Raw genomic sequence first — 22,461 nt, 5'->3', positions numbered from 1 at the left:
AGACAGTGGAAGATGACATGTTGGGAAAGGAGCCGCGGGTCAGATTTGAACTTTGAACCTGGGCTGCCTGCTTGGAAATCTATAGCCTTCACTACACCGGGACGCCAACCTAACCTATAAGCAATCAGAGGTTAGAGGTGAAATTTTGACCACAGGGGTCGCCAAAAACAACACAAACCAAACATTCTTTGCAGGAGCTTTAAGGGAGCTGACTTCTATAGAAACAGCCTCATCACAATAAAAAAAATGGAATTACTAGATCTGAAGAAAATGTATTAAAGGACATCTTGCTCAAATCATATCACAATGATATATCCAAACCAAGAACATTTATATGGTACTAAACTTAACCTTAAAGGCTTTATATGCGATTTTTTGATCCAGCAGATGTCGCCCTTGAGCACCAGCATGAAACCAAAACAACTTGCGCTGCATTGTTGTGTTAGCATGCTAATGCTAGCGATCTTTATTATGCTCGTATCTTCACACTGCATGTAAATTTACCTGAAATGAGCGTGATCTAGAAACACAGTTAAGCAGTGAGTACAGTATGTTATTCTTCTTTTCTCTAGTCCCTCAATTAAACAACTTTTATACGTGAGGGGAGGAGTCGGCCGGCCGTCATAGCGATGTAAACAAAGTGAAGATAGGACTCTGAAAACTCTGAAAACATCACAGACAGTGGGACTCGGGTGTTACACCCATTGTAGACAGTCATGACTCACAGAGTTATTTTCAGAGGATATACTTGATTTATATTATATTTAAGTGTGAAAAATCACACCTTTAAAAAAGTTCTGAAGTTGCACAGCTGGGAATTGAATTAATTCTTCCTCTGGCTCTTAAAATTGGCAGATTTGATCAGAGGTTGAGTGAATTATGCAAATTAGTAGAAATAATATAGAAAATGAATCACATTTTCTCTAATGATGTTTGAAATGTTTTGGTGCAATGACGACAACAGAATGAGGTGGATGTTGATTTGAATGTTAATCAGTCGGATATCTTTAATTGTAGAGCTTTTCAGAAACATCAGGATGGTTTATTTGTCTGATTGTATGTGTAAACTATGTTTCTACATGTTTTCCTCTTTGTCTAAACAATAAGCTTTTTGTGGGCTTGACCTTTTATTCATGGTTGGCACAATAACTACATTTTTCTCCGTCATATCAGAAGCTCAAAAAAAGTTTGGTTTATAGCTGCTGTTGTTGGGAGTTTTAAGTGCAAGAAGATTGAATTATTATTATTTATGACATGTGATAATACGAGGAGGGAGGATTTATTTCCCCTCTGTGATCCAAACCTTCAAACAGACCCCTCATTAAATGTTTCCTCTCCGCCTCTGGACTTACGAGTGCACTGCTTTCATGTGCAAGAAAAGTTGGATTTAATTAAACGGAGCACCAAGTCAAATCAAAGACAATGCTTTGCAGACTAAGTGGGATGCTAACTGAGAATTTGTCTGATAAAAAGTTAACACTGTCACTGTAGAAGTTTTTGCTTTGCGCTGCTGTTCTGTTGAAGACACACAAAGTAAAAAAAAAAAGGAAGAAACCGAACTAAATGGGAAAAATCACTGATTCACTGGGCTGAGCAAGCCAGTCAGACAGCTCCGTCTCTCAGCACCTGCTTCTTCTACCGCTGATTCAACATGCTGAATCGGCTGAACGGCTGCTGATAAGGTCTATTAAAACCAACTGGGCTGGATACGCGGCTAAAAACTACAGCTGCTGGAGGACGGCGCCTGACAGCTCGACGCCAGCCTCGGAGAACGAGAAGACAACCAATAGCCCTGGCATGCATGGCGGGCTGGTTCACACCTTTCTGCGTCCAAATAAACAAACGGCTGCGTGTGATGCACAGCGGGGTCTTGTCTCTGTCTTTATCGCCCCGCTGTATGCTGATGTTTCAGTCTTTTTCTCCCTCCCTCTCCCCTTCCTTCCTTCCTTTTAGGCACATGTAGTAGTGGGGCGCTCACTTCATTTATCATACAGCGGGCTCCGGCTCTCAGCCCCGGACTCAGTGATTAATGACGACCGTTCACACACTTAAACATTCAGCTTTGTTTCGCTGACACACTAGTTACCATTCCGGTCACCACGGGTTACTTAATGTTGGTTCACTGTGGGGCTGAAACTAAATTGAATGACGACACAGGTTCTTTGTCCCCCTTCTCTCATATCTGCAGTTTGACCTTTAAGCGCTGGTTCTCTCTCTTTCATGTAGTTGATGTGTGTGTGTGAGAGAGAAAGAGACAGTGTGTGTGTATCATACAGATGGACAGAGAGCAAGAAGAGAGTCAGAAAGTAATTTAGAGGAGTGACTCTGCGTTGACCTTTAGGAACTCTCCGGAGTAATGTCAATTTCAATTTCACCCCTCTCAATGTAAAGGTGACACGTCTACTGTCACGGCTGGGGGAGTTCACGAGAATGAAAAAAGTGGGGGTGGACTTTTGAGAGAGAAAAGAAAAGAAAAGAAAAGAGAAGAGGCTGAGGAAGACTTTCAAGACATCCTCATTCACAAATCCTCAAATCTGTCAGCAGGCAGAGGTCGATGTGCGAAGCAGTGAGGAGAGAAGAGAGGTGAGGGATAAAAGGATGTAGGGAGGGATAGAAGAAAAGCAGGAGGAGAGCGGGAACATGGAAGAGAGCTTTTATAGAAAGAGTCTGAGCTGTTATATATATATATATATGTGAACAAGGTATTTGTAGTCTCTTTCTCTCTCTCTCTCTCTCTCTCTGTCTGTTCTAGTTTACAGTAGACTATATAAAGTAATGAAACTGATTTCAGTTCATATATATGTGGAGCTTGGCAAACTAAAAAAAGGAAATAAAATAAAGCAAGTTAACCACTTTTCATAATAAAAAACATACTAATGCGCTTCATTTACATACGGTTGTCATGGCGACTTGGGCCTGAGAGCAGATATATGTTCCTTGAAGATGAAGTGAGGTATTGACAAGCAGAATATATATTGCTTCTCTGTGCTACTGATTGGAATTAATAAAAAACCTGCAGAACAATAATCTTTCATTTTGTGGGAGAGTAAAAAAGGGTCACTTAAACTTCTAAAGTCAAACTCCACCAAAGTTGAGCTCGACAGGAAAACCCGGCGTGGTTTCGCTTTGCTAGCACAAGCGAATCCACTGATTGGACGGGTTCCATTGAAATTAAATAATTTAAAAAACACAAAAGCCTGTTTACTGTTTGCTGTGTTGTGCCAGCAGAGGGATGCTGGCATGTTGTGAAGGAGGAAGGTGGAGGTATTCAGGGACAGGGAGGAGAGAGTTTGTCTGTCAGAGATGGTTAAAAAGAACTAAAACCTTAAAGACATGGGGCATTGTCACAGAGGGGAAAGTGCATTACACAAGCATCTAAACTTCCCCAAACCTTGAATAAACTCTCCTTACTTACCCCTACCATGAAGCTGCTCCAAATGAGTGTTACCTAAATGTTTTTTATTGGCTATAAAATGTCAACTGCTGCTCTCTTTGTTTTTATGTCCTGAGTTAGCCATGTTGTTAAATTCACAAAAGGAACATTTTGGGGATTTCTGCCTCTGAATCATCTCCTTACAAGACCATAACCTAATATGCTGCATATTAACCTGGAGGAGACATCATTCTTTAATAAAAACTAAGATAATTGTGTGTTGGTTTGTTATCTTTTATTTTGAAGGGTAAACTTAGATTCTGCTCTGTAACTTTACCATGCCAGCAGAAAAATAGAAAAATTCCTTGCAGACTGACTAAAGTGAAGGAACACTAAGCGCTATGATGCTTAAATAAGTTGATATTAAAAAGGAATAAGTCATGTCAAACAACATTTATCTTCTCCATGAGGTGGTGGATCTGTATTATGAGTTTAAGGCATGAGGCCTAGATTATTATTTTAGCCCAAAATGTCATCTTTTTCCAGAATGAAGCCAAACACATGTGAATATTATGTTTCTTATTGTGTAATGAGGGTAAGTTGTTGGCACTATAATTTTACATAAATTTACAGTGTGTAGGGGATACAACAGCTCTCTGAAGTCTGCACATAGACTGTATAGACCTAGACTTAGTCTACTGTTTTGAAGCCTCGACTTTGTCATTAAGACTCATTAGCAAAAACGTATCAATCAGATGTAGCCACGCCCTTTAAAAACACCCTCCTTTAATGTAAGTTTTGCTTTACATCACACCTTCATTGTCTAAATTGATATCATGCTGCGTTGATGGAGACTTTTAAGTAGTTCAGTCAGACAATTTAAGTTTGTAATAGTTTAAATGTGTTTATGTTTGGCGTCTAAAGGCTCCGACCTCATCACTCCTCGCAGAATTATGTTTCATGCAGATTTGAGGATTGATGAAATGAAATCGTGAACCCCCCCTGTTGGAGCCTTCAGGTGGACGTTAAAAGCTGTTGGAGGGGATGAACGTTTAGGTGCATTATGAGACAGTATGAGACAGCAATGGCAAATGCAAAGCAGAGGGTCAGACCGGAAATCTTGCAGCTCAAATATAGCGCAAAATTTTGCGAGGATGCATTGATAGGTGATGAGTGAATGAAGACTTATGTGGAATAATTCATCAGTGCAGCAGCTATAGTTGTCTGCGTGAAAGAAGCTCACAGGCGTCACTCCACTTATTGGGACTGTAACCCAAGCTGTTGCCCCCTGCTGGCCACTAGAAAGAATGCACTTTGAAGACACTTTGGCTTCACTTTTTTCAAACAAAGAGGCTGTCCAACTTCTTATATACCGTTTATGAGCATGACCTGCTTGTTCCTGCAAAACCACACCAACACTGTTTGTCCTGAAATGTAAGTAGTTAAAGGAGTCTCTCCTGCTGCCCCCTCCGGCACTGTTGGGTCCTACTCTCTGAAATAATTGATTCTAATTCCTTTCCACTAGAGTGCACCCATCTGCTGGCTTTGGGGGACGGTAAAAATCCTCTATCAGTTACAATTATCCCACAGTTACCAGGAACTGCGCCGCAAGTGTGTGTGTGACCTACAACCCCGAGTTGAGAAGAGGCATGTGTGAAGATATGCGTGAATGTGTGTGAATGTGTGTGTGGGTGCGTCAGTGAGAGAGAGAGAGCTCGTGAGGAATAGATATTCTCGGGGTGGAGTGCAGCGTAAGCGTGAGTTGAATCCCTGAAGCCCATCCTCCGGGATGTCGAATCCATGACAAATCATCCCGAGGGAATCAACACCAAGTCAGTGAGTCTGTGTGTGTGTGTGTGTGTGTGGGTGAGTGTGTGTTTAAAAAACGTGGCGCTTTGTGTATTATGTCTCATACTGTGAGTGTGTGTGTGTGTGTGTGTGTGTGTGTGTGTGTGTTTTCGCAGTCTCACGAGCCCCAAACACAAAAGCAGCAGAGGCACAAATTCAAACCCCACAATATGAATCATCCTCCTAATCTGCAGAAGTGGACTGCACCAATTCACCACTGGGGGGGGGGGGGGGACAGCAGTAAATCTTGGCAAACAGAGAGAAACAGGATGGCTGCAGAGCAAAAAAAAAAAAAAAAAAAAATCCAAGAACACTCCTACACAACCTTGTATTTTTTTTTCCTCCTTTTTGGAAGCTGAAAATGTCAAGTGCAAAAGTAAAAAAATTAGATGACGTAAACCAGGGCCTGATTTTTGGAATTCGCACATTCACACCTCCCCCAGGACCCCTGAAGCTCTGAATCCTTGTAGATCTGTGATGATAGATGCACACACATACACACACACACACACACACACACACACACACACACACACACACACACACTGCTGTCTGGTGTGTGTGTAGTCCTGAGTGACAGCATCTGTAGCTGTGGGATTTTGGCCCCTTTAGCAGAAAGGGACACAGTGGCAGAGACATGCAAGGAGAGCAGACGAAGGGACACTCTGACACTCTCCTCAGACAAACAAACTCCTCCTGTCTCCATTTCCCATCATGCTCCCTTTCTCAGCCAATCCCCATCTCTTCTCCAACAACCCTCTTAGCTTCTATGACCGCTCAGTTTTGCTCCTTTTTTGTTTTCGAGAGTCTTCTTCCTGCGTCATCCTCTTTGACTTCATCCCTTCTGTTTTTTTTTTCTTCCTCTGTGGTGCTTTATGCAACATATACATGTGTTTTATTAATGTCTGCCTGTGTGTTTGATGTGTAAAGCCGCCCGTCATGGCAGCTTGTCTGAGACCCCGCACCGGTTGCAGCAAGCCGAGGAGATAAAGTGTGGGGCTGCATTTCCCGGCAGTGTTTGCAGATTTATCTCTCTGCTTACGGCTTTGATTTTACTGCCCCGTCCACTACAACCTCCACTGGATCCCATCTCTTTTCTTTTTTCCCCTCTCTCTCTCTCTCTCTCTCTCTCTATCTCCAACTCGCCATGAGGGCCCAGCTTCCTCTCCGTGCACGTTCTCCCGACTATAAATCTCCCACGTTGTGCCATAAAGCTGCTCAGGGCATGACTCGACAAATATTAAGGAAGGAGGAGAATAAATAAATAAAGCTAAAATAAAAGAGAAAACTCTCGTCTGCAGGGAGAGACAACTTTTTTTCACGCGCACAAAATGGAGCCCCGGCTGTAAAATATTTACCTCAGTGTCTCTGTGCTTTAGATTCTCTGCCGGGGGAGTCTGTGGGGGGGCCGGGCTGCACGGCATCACACACACTTTTTTTTTTCTGACTATAGTTCTTTGCTCATGACTCTCTTTTTTTTTTGTCCATGTTGCACCCCATTAGAAGGGGAAATCCTCTGGTTTTTACACATCAAGCTCAGTTTCCTTGTCACAGGGAGTACCAATTAGCTGGCTTTATAATGTCACATATCTCAGGAGGGAGTTTTGGTTGAGGCTGATAAAATAACCCCGCTGATTTCTCTGCTCAGGCTTGGAGACAAATGGAGTTTGGAAACATGCTCTTTTTTTTTTACCAGGCATGGAAGGTTTAATAGACACTAATGAATTGCATTCATAAAATGTAGGAAGCTTTTAGAGCTTGACTAAACGGGACAACAACAAAAAAACAGGACATTTTGACCCCTCTGAGACCGATTTTTAGGCGACTCTTCCTCCAAAACTATCTCCTCCTCGTCCCGCAGTTTGAAACAAGTGCAGCACTAAATCACTTAGCGCACCACCAACCCTTCAAGACACTCCACCAAAAAAAACACTTTGTCACACAGCACGACAACGAACTGACACCGACGTTTTTAAGTAATTGCGAGAAAAGTTTCAAAGGTACGAGACGAACCCTTCCCTTAATCGAGATAAAGACAAACGACACAAACAAGCTAAAGGGGGCCCCTCGCAATTGTGCAACCTGTTCATGCGTCGGGACGTGAGCTCGCCGACACCGGGAGGCCGCGCTTGTCAGTTTATCAACGGCAGCAATTTTTCACTCTTGATCAGCCGAGCGTGGCGGCATTTTAAATGAACTACCTGGATTCAAACGGCATCAGACAGGAGACAAAAGGTAACCTCTCCCGCTGCAGCCTCTTTGTCTTTCTCTATCTCTCTCTCCACCCTCGCTCTCTCTCTCTCTCTCTCTCTCTCTCTGTCTGTCTGTCACATTCTCGTCCAATCCCCCAGACCTCTCAGTCCTGTCCGATCGGCTTCACCATGACGGACACATAAGCCCATTCATGGAGTGGCAAGCACCATGTGGATGTCCGCCTGTGCCCAGAAATCAAGCAATATGCTGTCACAGAGAGAAAACAAACAGAAGCACACACACACACACACACACACACACATGGTAGAGCCCGCCGTGACCCCCACGTCAAAGAAGACAAACAACGGCGAGTGCGAGCAGCCGCCTGTCCATGTGGCGAGCCAGCGTATGGAAAACCCTGGCACCATATGGGCTCGTCATTGTTGACAAAACAGCCTAGGGGACGTTCGGGCAGCCACCATTTGCATTTATGGAGAACACTTTTACCAATTGCTGTTTTTTCGGCTTTTCGCACGCTCCTCCAGAACAAAAAAATAAAAAAATAAATCAAAGTGCCATCATCAATCTGAGTTGGGCGCACCCTGGAGGTGTGTTGGAGAGGATTTGTAAAGTCATCCATTTGCTGTCATTTTTGGGAAAAAATGACAAGCGATAGTAGTGAGTACAGCTGGAGGAAATCCCATGATGCTCTTACCTAGCTGCAGCTCCATGTTGCTGATCTTGTTTTCCGAGGGAAACAGGATCTTTGGCGGCTTGTCGGTCAAAGGAGCTGAAAAAAAGTAGAGAAAAGAAAAAGAGGAGATTTGAATACAAGACGCTTCAAAGTCTCTCTTTAAAGAAGAAAAGCGAGGTATGCATTTCAGCTATTTTTAACACGCTCCCAACGTGCTTCTTGCACTTTGTTCACAGTTTTATTCCTTCCCATTGAAGGCATTTGTTAGTTCTTTGAACACCAAGCACAGGCAGACGTTATCTGCCGACTGTATCTCCTCTTCAATGCGAACAAATGCCCCCCCCCCCGTCTGTCTGTCCTCTTGCTCTCCTAACTTGCTCTTTGTCTCTTTGCAGACACATTGCTCTCTAGTGCCTATAGACCTTGAGTTCTATTCATCTGACCCACTTTTATAAATAAATTAATCACCTCTTTGCCTAAAACATGGCACCATTTAATCTGCACGAGTGTTGGGTGTATTTGAAGAGCCATCATGGTGTGTGTAAGTGTGTGTGTGTGTGTGTGTGTGTGTGTGTGTGTGTGTGTGAGAGAGAGGGAGCAGCTGATGCTCTAATGATGCTAATCATCCATACGGCGGATGTCAGACCTGCTGCTTGAGTCCTCCCTCTGGGGAAAGCCTGAACATGAAGCCTTTTTATTGTTGTTAAAAGCGTTTGTGTGTTTGGAGAGAAAGGCTGTTGCACTTTCTGGGTGGAGGGGTTAGAGGAACAGGGAGAGGGTCTTGTAAGTACACGACACAAGGGGAGAAAAATGGAGGTGCAACATGTTAGATGTCTCGATCATGAGGTACTTTGTCACCCCACTCAGAAAACACTTAAAAAACCTTTGCAATTCTTTTTTTTTTAAAAAACATCACCTCATCCAGCTTGTGGATAGAAATTCTGACATTGGAGCTCTCTGTGGCTCGGATGGATCGAGCAGGGCCGACTACTTTAGAAAATAGAATACAGGCCTTTAACTCGGTCAGATCTGTACTATGATATTGTTATTGGTTTGATTGTTTGCTTGTTGAAAACTCCAGGTTTGCAGGGTGTTGTTGTCATCCTCTTCTTTTCTATTTTATTTTATTGTTATTATGACAATGAAATGGATGTATGAATTACTACCAAATTAATTTATTGGATGATATACACCTGTAAAGGCTGTCAAAATAAATAAAAAGTTGGTCAAAAAAAATAAAAAATAAACCTCACCTCATCCCAGTCTGAGCTGCTGCACCAGTGTGACGTCATGGCTCATAAGCAGAGTAATCTTAGCTCTTTGAAATATTGGCAATAGCAGAGGCATTTTTGACATTTTTCATAAAAGTGAAGACTCATTGAGATGAAGTATTTCCTTTTTAAAAGGGAGTTCTTAAAGTTATGGATCCATTGGAGTGAGGACAAAATGTATCAAAGCACAGTTGGGATGATTCAGTACGATGAAGAAAACAGTTTCTGGCTTATTTTCTTCAGGTCTAGAATCCTTTAAGGTCAGAGGTGAAAGCAAAAACTTCAACAAAGTCCTGTTCCCATTCTTATTCAACTTATAAATACCACCATTTTTCTCCTTCTCTTCATGCTGGTTAAGCTTTTTAAGGCTGTAATCGTTTTGCATTTTGATAATTGTTTGTAGACGCAGCAGGGCAAGAGTCACTTTATCCTGGTGCTGCTAAGACCCCAGACCAAGGCTTTGGTTTGCAACAGAGCTTTCTCAAATACACCTCATAGACTTTATATAAAAGCCTCTTGTTTCTCATTTCTATAGGGACCTAAACCTGCATTATTCAAGTGGCCAGCCGGGAGCACCTCCAATGGAATTCCTACTTTTATTAACATCTTGCTTATGGATTTCTTGTCACAACTGTTTCTTCAAATCTTCTGTAATGCATTATTATTATTTTTTTTTTTGTAAATGATGCTCCCATTTAGATTAATATTGACAGTGATTCAGTCCCTTCCATGAGAGCCTGCCAACTTAGGCTTCAAAAAGGAGGATTTCTCAAACCAACAGGTCCAGGTTTTCCTATTTAATCTGTTTAAAAATGAATCTGAAACCAAATACCTGATAGCTGCTCACTAAAAGATTTCAAGACGGTGGCAAATAAAGAAATGCTGCTGAAGGAAACACAGAAAAAAAAGATAGAAATGTTGATCCTGACTTAAAAACATCGTCTCGCAGCAAATCATGCACACATTGTTTCTCTGCTTCTCTACTGATTCTAACACTCGGTTTGAGTTGGGTTAATCAGTGATCCATTCAAACTTTTAGCACATTTTTGTTGGTTGCTCTTGCATTTCATCATGACACAAAATTGGGGACATGTGAAGCGCAATGTAACCCACCTTCCTCTGCTGGCAAACATGACATGTTTGATATGAATTCAAGAGCACAACTCCGCCCTCTCTCTATAATACCACATAGTGCTCATATAACGGCTTAAGCTGAAGATGGAGTTTGTTGCGATATAGTTAGTTTATAAATAGCACGTTGGGTCATCTCTGTGTACAGCGACCAAACTGATTTATTTATGTTGATGACTCTAGGCAATTTATTTTTTCAGTTGCTCGGATAAGAAGGGTGTAACCTTTAGCCAGAGCAAACTACACAGAGATGCAACGAGAAAACCAGCACACATGCTGCTTTAAATCAAAAGCACTAAGGTGCTAAACATTAATTCTGCACTTCCGAGAGCAGCTATAATGAGAGAAACCCTTTATTGAATAAAACAGAGGGTACTCCTAACAGCAAATCTTTCAGGCATGACTAATTATTTTGTGGTGAATTTGCAATGGGGGGGTGGGGGGTTGGGGGGTTTCAGGCCAGTTCATAGTCTGGTGCTTTCATTAAGATGTTTCCTTAGAGTGTCCTCACTAGCCCTCTTCTTAAGCCTTATTATAACAGTGCACTAACAAGCGCTTTGAGAGCCCTCGACTATTTCGGAGTCTTCACCTGAGAGGAAGAAGCTGTGAAAAGTTGCCGAGTTGACTAACTCAGCAAAGTGCGCAGACTGGTCTAAAATAAAGACAAGCGCTTAGTTTTAAGCCGCACATTAAAATAACTTCATCATGTTTACAGTTTTAGATGTCATGCACACTATTACTCTCAACATCATGAGCTATATAGTGTGATTTATTTTCAATGCAGAATAACACATACACTTATTAATACCCTGTGCAATGAAACTTATTCTTGCACAATCATCTGTTGAATGTCTGTTCATCTGACTTCAGTCTTTTTATTTGTATTTCAGTCTAATTAAACGTGAACATTATTTCTTAACAATGCAACTTCTTCCAAAGCATATCTAAAATATCATATTAAAAATATCAAAACATGGCCACCATGAGACGACATACTGTAATATCGCCACACATAATATCGCGGTACTATACTGTATCAATTTTTTACCCCACCTCTACCATTTACCGTTCATTCTTAGCTGTATTATGAATTTTATATATTTGGAATTTAGGTTCAATATCAGGTGCAGTATGACTTCACAGTATCGGTCTATATTGTTTTTATCCACAGGTGCAACAATGTTAATTGTTATGTATGTAATTAGTTTCAACAGTGGGACATATCGTGTTCATTATCATGTGCAAAATTACTTTTTATTCATTTAAGTTAATCATACAATCTTATGTTCATTAACATTGCAACATGATTTCATATCAACTCCCCAGTACAGTACTGTCACTGTAATTAACACTTTCCTAATGAGCTTTAACCCTCATAGCTACACTTCATATTTTTGATTCACATCATGATTTCTTTATTTAATCTGTATTTAATGTCCTGCTGCGTTCCTTTATTTTTTTGAGTAATTTTAAAGTAATATGGTACTCGGATTTCCTCATGGATTAATCAAGTTCTATCTTATCGTATCATATACTGAACATTTACTCATGCTGTCAGAAAGAAGTGTTGATGAGAGTGGATGTAGGAGAAGTGTTTATTATGCGTCTCTGTAGCACCTGCTGGTATGTAAATGGTGACAGAGACGAGGTGACATCTATGAGAGGGGCGGTCACGGGCTTTTAGGCACAACTGTTTGCACTGTTAATAGGTAATCACATCGCACAAATTACACTGGATACTGATACAATTTTAATTACATATCAAACTGCTATACATAATTACACAATGGGTGATCCTATAGCCAATTATGCAGTGGGCAAACAAATGAGGACAAGCTGTGTATGGGAGGGGGGGGGAGAGAGAGAGAAAGCAGATGTTGAGAGGAGAACTCAAAGATAGGAGGAGAAGAAAAAGTAAGAGCCGGCGAAACGAAGAGAACAAAAGCGGAGCATTTATAAAAGCTAAAGTGAAGCAGTCAAGAAACATGCTCCCCCCCCCCTCGTTTTGGCATGCTACACTTGCCTGTGAAAATCTCATTATCTTAATTACCATTCCTTTATGGGAAATACATCAATTACCACGGTTCAGGAGGGGGACACCATTTATAAAATGTTGAGGATTGGTTGCAGCTCCTCACAAAGGAGCGAGTCTGACGGCCATTACCATGCAAAGTGTAGAATTAAACAAGCATGGACGCAAGCAGGTAATTACACATGCAAATATATCCAATGAGCTGTTGACTTAATGAAAGGTTGTGAAAAATAATGTGATGTTTTTCTGTCATATCTACAAGACCGTTGATGATTATATGAGATATACTCAAGGTTAGAATCAGGTTTCATCTTAAACTCTGTATTCAAAGGACATGTGATGAAATAAATATAACACCTGAATGACAGCTAGTTCTTTGTGAAGAATAACATGAACTACATTTTAGTCACGTTTGTTTGCCGCTCACTTCCTTTGTTTTCGAAACTTGCATCGTAGAAAAAGCACTTTACAATTGACCTCGTATTCAAAGATTTACACACTACTGTTGATGAAAAGTGTTGCCCATTTAACCACCACTTAGTGGCAGGCGAATCCATCCTGCAGGATCGATACTTAGTTAAACACAACCGTCTCATTTTGGGGAGGTTCTTTTAAAATAAATTATCCATCCTTAAAAATTCAATAAATACAACATGCAAAGTGTGTTCTCTTTCAGACATTTGAGTACTTTTCTATGATGGTCACATGACTCGGGAGAGCTAATGTCCGCCTGTCGTGCAAGGTCATTGACTGCTGCATCAAACTTCTGTCATGAAGGTAGAAAGGAAACATATAATGTTGTCGTACTACTTCTAACCAAAAGATGAAAAACTGCACTTTTTAGTGTTACCTCTATCTTTTTTACCACCACCATCTGAATCTCATTAACATAAATATTGAGACATAAGGACAATAAATAAAATAAATATCATGAGAGTTAAGGACTTTCCAAAAAATATACCATTACTCTGAATATATTAAGATATCACTATCAGTACCACATTGGTATTTGTATTACTGTAGTGCTGGTATCATGTCAGTGGGTCGCGATTGTGTGTCTGGAAACACATTTTGTGTCAAAAAAAAAGGTCAGTGAAGTGCTTTTTAAACATTTTTTTCAACCGACTGAGGTCCAAACTGCACAATGTTTCAGAAAATAAATCCCATTGGTCGAAAAAAATTTGAAATGTGGGTCGTGATTTTTCACGGAGGAGTTGGTGGTGGGTCCTGAGGCTAGACCAGTTTAAAACCAACGCTTTAAGCGGCCCCACCCGTAGCTCCTTTCGCACACATCACTGCCCACATTCTCACCGATGTCCTACCCTATCCAGTGTCCTGCCACATAAAGGCGTAACACCCTGCAAAAAGACCTTTTGAAAAGTAGAGTTCAAATGAGAAAACACAGAATCAGATCAAATCAGATGAAACAAATTGGTAACAGCCACACCTACAACCAAACCCTGCAATAAATACCTACCTACTTGTACCTCAGTAGCGAGGGAACGGCATAATAACTCAAATTATAAGCGAACAGGAAATGTTACAGAAGCTCGGGCCAGTTTGGGGGGATTTTAAAAGCTATATTTGAGCTTATCCTCAGTGATACTGCGTGGGTATGACATGTTCTGAATCACATGGTTCTCTGTGAGCAGACTCAATTAATATCTCCTGCATGAAGATGTGTCTTAAGGGGAGAGGAATGGCCGGGCTGGTATGCTTCTGCAAATTTTATGCTCTGGGATCAATGATTCGCTCTAAAACATTGATGTCTGCGTATCCTCGGGGTAGAGGCATTGTCTATTCTCTGCAGCCAGCCAGGCTTGAATGAATTTCAGAAGGTGACACAAAGTATCTCTGTTAACTTTGAGAACCAAATGACAGTTAGCCTCTATTCCTTCAGCATTGGGCTGCATGACACACATATGAAGTGAAGCAGTGTATAGCATATGCAGTGGACTTAAATAATCCTCAGCATGTGTCGAACACTGTAGCATGCACCTGCAGAGTAATAGCAGGCACGTTTTTGAAGTTTTTTAAAGCTAAGGATACTTCTCTTTGAGGAGGGTTTAAGAGCTATTAAGGGAAACTAAATTAAGCTTTATGTGTGTATATATGTGTGAGAGTATGTGTGTGTGTGTGTGTGTGCCTGCAGGCCTACATGTGGACACATTCACACAGAGTGGGACTGTGTGGATGTAAGCTTTGTGATCAGTCATCCACAATCCCATTTCTGCTTGGTGGCGGAAAAGCTCACTGGACTTTCCAGATGGATTATTCTGGGTGAGTGACTGTAGGGAAACAGCAAATTAATGAATTAAGAATGGCACTGAGATACTTGGATCACTGGGCTTTTTTCTGTTAGTCATTTCAATTTGTTGGGGCTGGCTGTGGGGGATTTGCAAAAGAGAGATATGCTGTCGGCAAATTGGTGACAAAGGTGAAAATAGGGAGAAATGAAATGTATGAATTACTGGCACATGCAGAATATTTGGAACACATTTCCTTATACAGGCAAACAAATGGGCACAGCATTTTGTTCTCACATAAATTCATGCATGGACAAAGGCTCACACACATGCATCTTTGTATTGAGTTGTGAAAACAGGCCTGCATTGTCCTTTGGTCTCAGGAAATTGGCTCCCAAAGGTTTTAAGTATTTTTTCTACCAACAAAGGCAGAGAGACAACAAAATAGACGGATGGAGATTTGAGCAAACACAAGGTCCTTGTGATTCTCTCTCTCTCTCTCTCGAGAGAGAGAGCGTTGAGCTCGACTAGAGAAGTCTTGAATCTCCTCCACGGCTGGCAGACTCCAATAGTCCCCCCCCCCTTACCTTCCTTCTATTGCAGGAGATCGCCATATATTAACAGTGACCTTCCTCTGTGTGGTTGTCATCTTTGAGCCAGTTTCATTACATTCCTGATGGTGCAATAACCAGCCTGTACGATTCCCTTATGAAGTCACCTCAGAGTATATACGGAATTTAATTCCAAGCTCAACCGTTTCTCCCATGAGAGAGGCGGGCTGGCGTCATCCAAAGAAAAGCAAATAAAAGCGGTTATATTCATCCTAAACCACATCACGCTTCCCTTACTGTCCAATGCTGTCGTGCTCTATGAGATCTGCCTCTGGCAAAAACTGGAGCACTTCAACGTGGAAGCTACAGGAGTGTGTTCTCACCCACAAATATGGCCTGTCAGGCGCCTGAATCATAAGTCACTGATGCCGTCAAGCGGTTATCATAAAGAAAGTCATCTACAAATGCAGAATCTGTAGGCAAGTGACATGTTTCTTGGTGACAGAAGTGTTCTATGTAGGCTGTGTTTGTAGTCCCAGTAGTATTTTCCACTGACGTTTAAGAAGGTATTGGCTGAATGAAGGAAATAAACCATGAGAGGTAGAAAATATAAGGTGTAGTACAAGCCTGGCTGCTATTGGCTGTCTGAAACAACAGCTTAGCTTAAACTCTATAAAAAGATCTGTTGCGAGTCCACCTTACAATCCATTCTTGGACGTTGCAGCCACTTGAACTCCTTACTTACTTCTCTATAGTTGCCATAGGGACTGTAAACAAAGGCAACATATCGAAAAGTTGGTCTTGGCTGGAAGTCCTTTAGCCCCAACCATTGGCTACACCAGAAACCCTACAAAGATGGCCGTCAGGAATTTAACATGCATGGGTGGACATGGACACCCTGTTAGGTATTAGACTTTTTTACTGTACGATCCCTTACTTAGTCTCAATTGCAAACCGGCTTTTGTACACATGAGATAAGTCTGAAACGGCAAAGAACATTCAGCCACAGAACAGGTAGAAATCCAAAAAGAAATCCGAGAAACAAAGCAGTTAAAAAAAAAACCCCACAGAAAACCAAGGTGTTAATGACAGAGTTTGACTAATGACATAATCAGGAGCAGGTGTGTAATGAGCACAGGTGTGAATGATTCAGGAAACATGACAGGAATATAAATGATAAGACGTGTAAATCCTTCAAAAAAAAAAAAAAGGAACAGAAGGAGAAATGTTCCAAGATTCACTCTTTTGGCCGGTCTCTATTGGAGGCTATCAGCTGATGAAACATGGCAGTGATCAAGCTGTTCAAAGTAAGATTCCAGCTGAGAAGCCTGGATAATCCGTATCTTTGTGAAATAAGAAGAAAGGGGGAAATTAAAAGCATGTCAGTTCCTTTGCCCCATTTGCAAGAAATGTTAACTAACCAATTGGAACCACATTTAACAATTCATTACCTAATAAGTAGAACATGGGGGCCAATTAAAGAGGAATTTGACCTAAAGAGGAGGAGACCATCAGAGGAAGATGAAGCGGGGGGGGGGGGGGGAGCGATACAGAGACACAGAGGGAAGGGAGCAGAGTGAGAAAATGTGTTATCGATTGGTGGAGGTTTACCATGATTCTGCCTTCTCATGTACAAGTGTATGGCTAAATCCTTAATAGACGGCACTGATGTAGCTCTAATCTACCTTAACAGATTGACCAATATTTACTCATTCACTCACGGATGGCTGTACAGATGACATGCAAGGCTCCAAGGGGTAATTCAAGGATGTGGACTGTAGTGGCATGGGCCCCGTCTGAGATATGACTTGCAAGATAAGACCCCATAAACTATTGGAGCACAGATATTTAGCCCCCTGTTACGCCTCCTCTGCAATGTTTAACGCACAGAGTTGGATTTGTGGGCTGAAGTCTTTCCACCCTTGATTGACCACCGCAGGTATTAACAGAGATGTAAAAGGGGGTAAGACAGTGGCAACGTGTGACTGGCATGGCTGAACAGTGAGTTTGTGCATGCCTGAGTGTGTGTGAATGTGAAGCCCCTTCTGTTTGTTGCCTCTCGCACTTCCTCAGTGCTGTAATGAGGAACCCCACACAGGGGACACCAATATTACGTTGTCGCAGATGCAATGTGACAAGACTTTTGCGTAACGTCGGCGGAACTCGGTTATGGCGCTGTTGCATCATCATAATGTTTAAACTGGCCTATGATTGGCCATCTGCCTGGTCAGAGGTGGGACTTTGGTTCATTCCATTTCCATTTTTTTAGGGCTTTGCTGCAGCAGGCTACGAGGACTTTTTGTGTCTTTTCAATGTAACAAATTTCTTTAAGTTGATTCTTCTTACTGGAACTTTTTGGAATACATCTTTTTATTTCCCTAAAGAATTAAGCATGAGAGATTTATATGGTGCCACTCAGTTCTGTTATTTTTAAGAGATGTCAGATACCATTTTTTCCCTTACAAATACCAATTATTATGCCTGGACCTGAGTACTGACCGATATGGAATAACTCTCTGAAAAATGGAATAGTTTCGGCTGGAACACACTAACGATTTGCATATTGTTAGCCTTGACTGACATTACACTTTCCTCTCGCACCACTGTGGTTGTTTTATTTTATCAAACATTAACTCTATCTGAACATGTTGATCTTGATGATAATTGGCAGTACTGTTTGATTGCTGCATTGACTGATTACTAGAATGCACCAGAAGTGGTGTAGGCACAACTCGTTATTTTTCTGTAAGAAACACTACACACAAGAATGCAACAACTGAACGATAACATAAATAATTAGAGCAGATAGATAGAAAGAAATGATAGATAAATGTTATTTGGACATGTGTTAGTGAGCGCAGTATGTCATGTAATCCCTGTATTAACCAATGCTCCAGACAGGCCACCCCCTCTAAAATGTCTGGACATGCCCCTGCCTGTGCAAGTCCGTATATAAAGAACCGCATTTTTTCCAAGGACCCTTCAACATGCTCAGGATTAATCCCCCCCACATGTTTACATTGGCCTTTACTCAAACATCAATTAGCCGAGGCATCATCTTGAGTCAGGCTTCAAGTGGCTGCAGATAGAAATATGGGTACGTCAACGAGGTATAATAATATTCTCTACTTAAAAGCAACCTCATTAAGAGTGTCTTAATTTGTTTTTGCGCCACTCTCAGCAAGGATTACATTTTACGCAGGATAGAGTAACTTGCATTGTGTTCACAGTGCGCGGTTCAATTACGCAGGCAGGAGTGTTTGAAATGAATGAGGAGCATTTTTTTTTTTTTATGGCTCCATTGTTTACAGAATAGTGAGCAGAAAGCAGGGAAGCTGATGAGAGAGTCAGAGGTGCCCTCAAGATTTAATGGTCTCTGCCTGCGCTACGGAAGACTGACAACACTCCACCAAACACTTGTATGCAATAGCACACGTTCGCAGACGCACACAAAGTAATTCATTCTCGGATTTATAGAGTGTGTACGGAATAAAAAAAAGTGAGGCTTTCATGACTGATGTAAGACGGGTTTTGGTTTAGTGTTGCGTTGACAACAGGGACTTTGTCTTTCTGTGTAATTAAATCAAATTAAATTAATCACCCTGACAAAGTGAGAACAGTAACAGAAGAACGGGTGTAAAGAATGTAGTCTCTCTGTTGTTTCTCCTCTGCCACACCTCACAAACAATTTGACCAATCATCTCTCTGTACAGGCTGTAAGGGTGATGCATATGGAACACTATGTGAATATTGATGCAACAACAACAAGCGTAAAGGGGTTTGTCATTTTGTCTTGGACATACAGACTGTGTCGTTTGGCTTTGGTGAAGTTGAATATTAGATCAGAGGGCGTGGTGAAGTTTAAATACACCTTCAGCCATCATTGGTCTCAACTCTGTAAAATGACTCTGGCTGTCACATCGACACCTGACATCACATTGTTGCCTGTATTGAGCAGATTGTAAGGTGCTGCTGCTAACTTTTAAATTATTCTATATTAAATATTAAATGGCAGCGCACCATTGTATCTTACCGACCTGGTGAACCCCTGTGTGCCTGCCCGAGCCCTGCGTTCTCAGGGGACGAGTCTTTTGAGTGTCCCAAAGGTCAGAAAGAAGACAGTTGGCGAGCGGGCTTTTTCTTTCCGTGCACCGACACTTTGGAACAGTTTAACCTCTGGCCATCAGGCAGGCTTGTTCTGTTGAGGTTTTTAAAGCAAAGTTGAAGACCCATCTGTTTACTGTTGAGTATGAGTCATGATTTCTCTGTATGTTTTTCCTGTATTTTAACTGTATTGCTTTGTGCAGCACTTTGATTTAAAGCGCTTTATAATTAAATTCATTATTATTATTATTATTGTTATTATTGGCACCAAAAGAAAAACACATCGCCTCAAAACTGCTGCAAAAAGCGGATGGTTTTGTGATTTAAACTGTTCATTTGTATGATGGATAAAAAATGTATTAGTCGTTGAACAGTGTTGACAAGAGCGCAATACTAACTCGTAAACTTTTCATATTTCTTTGAGAGGGGAAGGGGGAGGTAGGAAGGTTTTTTTTATTTTGTGTGGTGGGTTACAACAGTTTCTAAACCTTCTTTGCATCATTAATACACGCTGGAAGCAGCTTGCAATGGGCTCTGTGATTCCCGCCCACATTCCTGCAAACACACCTGGAGGAGGTCTGTACTTTTCTATCTGTTTGCTGTTTTCTGATAAAATCTGGTAGTCGTGTGATGCAGACGGGGTTCTGAGACTTCTGTTCCACGAAGAGTAATACTCGTTTTCAATTAAAGTACCAACAGCTATGTTTGCACTGCATCACTTAAATTAACATTTCACCTGTTTGCATCACAGTCCTCGGCACAAAAGAAATCCACACGGTGAAATTGTGAATTTCAAAGTCAGGAAAAAAAAAAACTAAACTGTGAAAGAAGCAAAAAAATAGGACCCAATGGTTGCTGTTGTCTTAAAACACAAGATCAGACTCTTTTAGCCTTACCACCCAAAAAAAAAAAAACATGCATATGGAGAGAAGATTCAAGACAAGGCAGATTTTAAATATTCAATATACTTTTTTGAATCCACTTTAAAGTCACACAGCAAAGACATCAGAAAACCCAGTCAACCAACCGCAGACAGCGCAGGAGGGAACTGTGTCTATGTGTAAACCTCGACAAGTGAGGGGGTGCGCGTCTGCCTGTTTTAAACCCCCCTGCAAACGTGTGCACTCACGCATGTTGGTATGAATGTACCGGGAGAGGAGACGGGCAAACAACAAACAGAGAGGAAGAAGGTGTTGAGATAGGACGCACATGCTGCACGTTTTATGATCTTCACAGGGTTACGTGCCTGTGAGGATACATAAAGACAGAGCATGTGAGGATGTGTGAGTGGCTGTGATGTTATTCAAAGTTCAAACGAGAATGAATAAATGGGAGGGCATACCACAAGTAGAGCGCGTATGTCTGTGTTTGTTTTAGGACCAAGAACATTACTGCTTGTGGGACCGTGGATGGAAGTGGAAAGTTACAAAGAGAAGAGAGATGAAAGAGGAAAAAAAAAAAGTAGGGGGGGTGGAGGAGGTAAAGACATGAGAAAAAAAGGAATGTGAGGAAACATAAGATGGAGAGGAGGAGAACCTGATGGGGAGAAGATCCTTGTGTTCACAGTCAAAGTCTGCAGCCTCGACCATACTCCTGATGAAGTATTGACACACCGGCAGTCTGTGTGGGTGTAGCTTAGCACGCCGCGTTGTGCCATCTCTGAGCTCAACGGCTCACTCCTTTCATCTGCTCTGTTCTTAACCTCGTTCACTGTGCCGCACAGCAATGTTTTTTCTTTCATTCCATATTGCTAAAACAGCGTAGCCCTTCTCTGCAACTGTCGTCTTTTCATCCCTTTGTCGCCGTCCCAGAATTGGCCCCTGCATCACTCTTTCTTACCTCTGAGTAAACCTTCTTTCTCTATTTTCCTCAACCCAGCTTATTTCCCTGCACAGCATCTAAGTGTGTGTGTGTGTGTGTGTGTGTGTGTGTGTGTGTGTGTGCGTGTGTGTGTGCAGTGTATCTTGGATAATATCACTGTGAACCTTAATGTCCCCCATTGGGTGGAGTGTACTCTACACTGTTCCTCCATTAGGGCTCGGCTCGCAGACAGCTTGTACACATTCAATAATGCAGATCGGTGTTTAAAGTCTGCCGGTGTGCAACTTCAGCATACAACCTGGCTACCTGGTGCAGCACACACACACACACACACACACACACACACACATAGGCGAACGCATGCAAACATTTGCACATAATCCTGTAGGACATGTAGACTGTTATCCTTGCAAACACACACACACTCACGCACACTCTTACAGTACACACACCTTTCCTGTTAGCCTCAGATAACAGAAGCCAGCAGTGCAGCAGCGATAAAGGTGCGGCTAAATTAAAGAGTAAATGTACAATAGATAAACAGATGGCCAGGGGGGAAAGATTCGACAAGGGAGACATGCGACACTTGACAGAAACGTGGAAAAATATATTCTGACAGGACAGATACTGTCCATCGGAAACATCAGAACAGCAGCTAGTCCTACAGTATCGAGGCAAACGACAGGCAATGAAAAGAGGATTAGCTCTTTAATCAGTGTCCATCTCTGTGGGACATTCAGAGGGAAGCCCAAGTGGGCCCGGCGTCCATTCTGTTCCTCCGTCAGAGCAAGAGGACAAGGCTAACCCCACTGCCTGCCGAGAACAGCCAAGGCAGGTGGATACACACCTGGGGTAGAGGATTAACACAGTCCTGGAGCATTACAAACAGCATGCACATAAGCCCTAAAAAGGTGTGTGTATGTGTGTCTCTCACTCCTTTTTTTTTTTGAACACGTTTTAAAATGCAGCGTCAGGTCTGTCCAGGTGTGTTAAACACACCGGCGGTGTCACTATAGGCTGTACCTGAGGTGACACACGCATGGGCTGAGATTTTACAAGAAGTAACAGAGCAGCAGATAGGCTGCCTGCAGGGTCACCTGACTGCCATCTGCTCCGTCAGCTCCCTTTGACCCGTCGCCACGGTAACCTCAGCAGTTCACAGAATCCGCTGTTTTCCCCTTCTCAGTCGTGCAGAAC

General features: G+C 41.9%; 1 protein-coding gene across 4 annotated transcripts in view; it reads right to left on the bottom strand.

The window, feature by feature from the left end:
• The window catches only part of il1rapl1a (interleukin 1 receptor accessory protein-like 1a), a 195,899-nt gene that overhangs the window by 55,563 nt on the left and 117,875 nt on the right, over positions 1-22,461 (bottom strand). For all 4 annotated transcript variants that reach the window (XM_061053323.1, XM_061053325.1, XM_061053322.1 and 1 more), the window contains exon 6: positions 8,130-8,204. In XM_061053323.1, coding sequence (XP_060909306.1) covers positions 8,130-8,204 — 75 coding nt within the window. The remainder of the gene's footprint in view (positions 1-8,129; positions 8,205-22,461) is intronic.

The sequence above is a fragment of the Labrus mixtus genome, chromosome 13 (assembly GCF_963584025.1).
Source record: "Labrus mixtus chromosome 13, fLabMix1.1, whole genome shotgun sequence".
Classification (NCBI taxonomy): Eukaryota; Metazoa; Chordata; class Actinopteri; order Labriformes; family Labridae; genus Labrus; species Labrus mixtus.
Note: the sequence above shows the minus strand (reverse complement) of the source record. Positions and strands in the feature narration are given on the sequence as shown.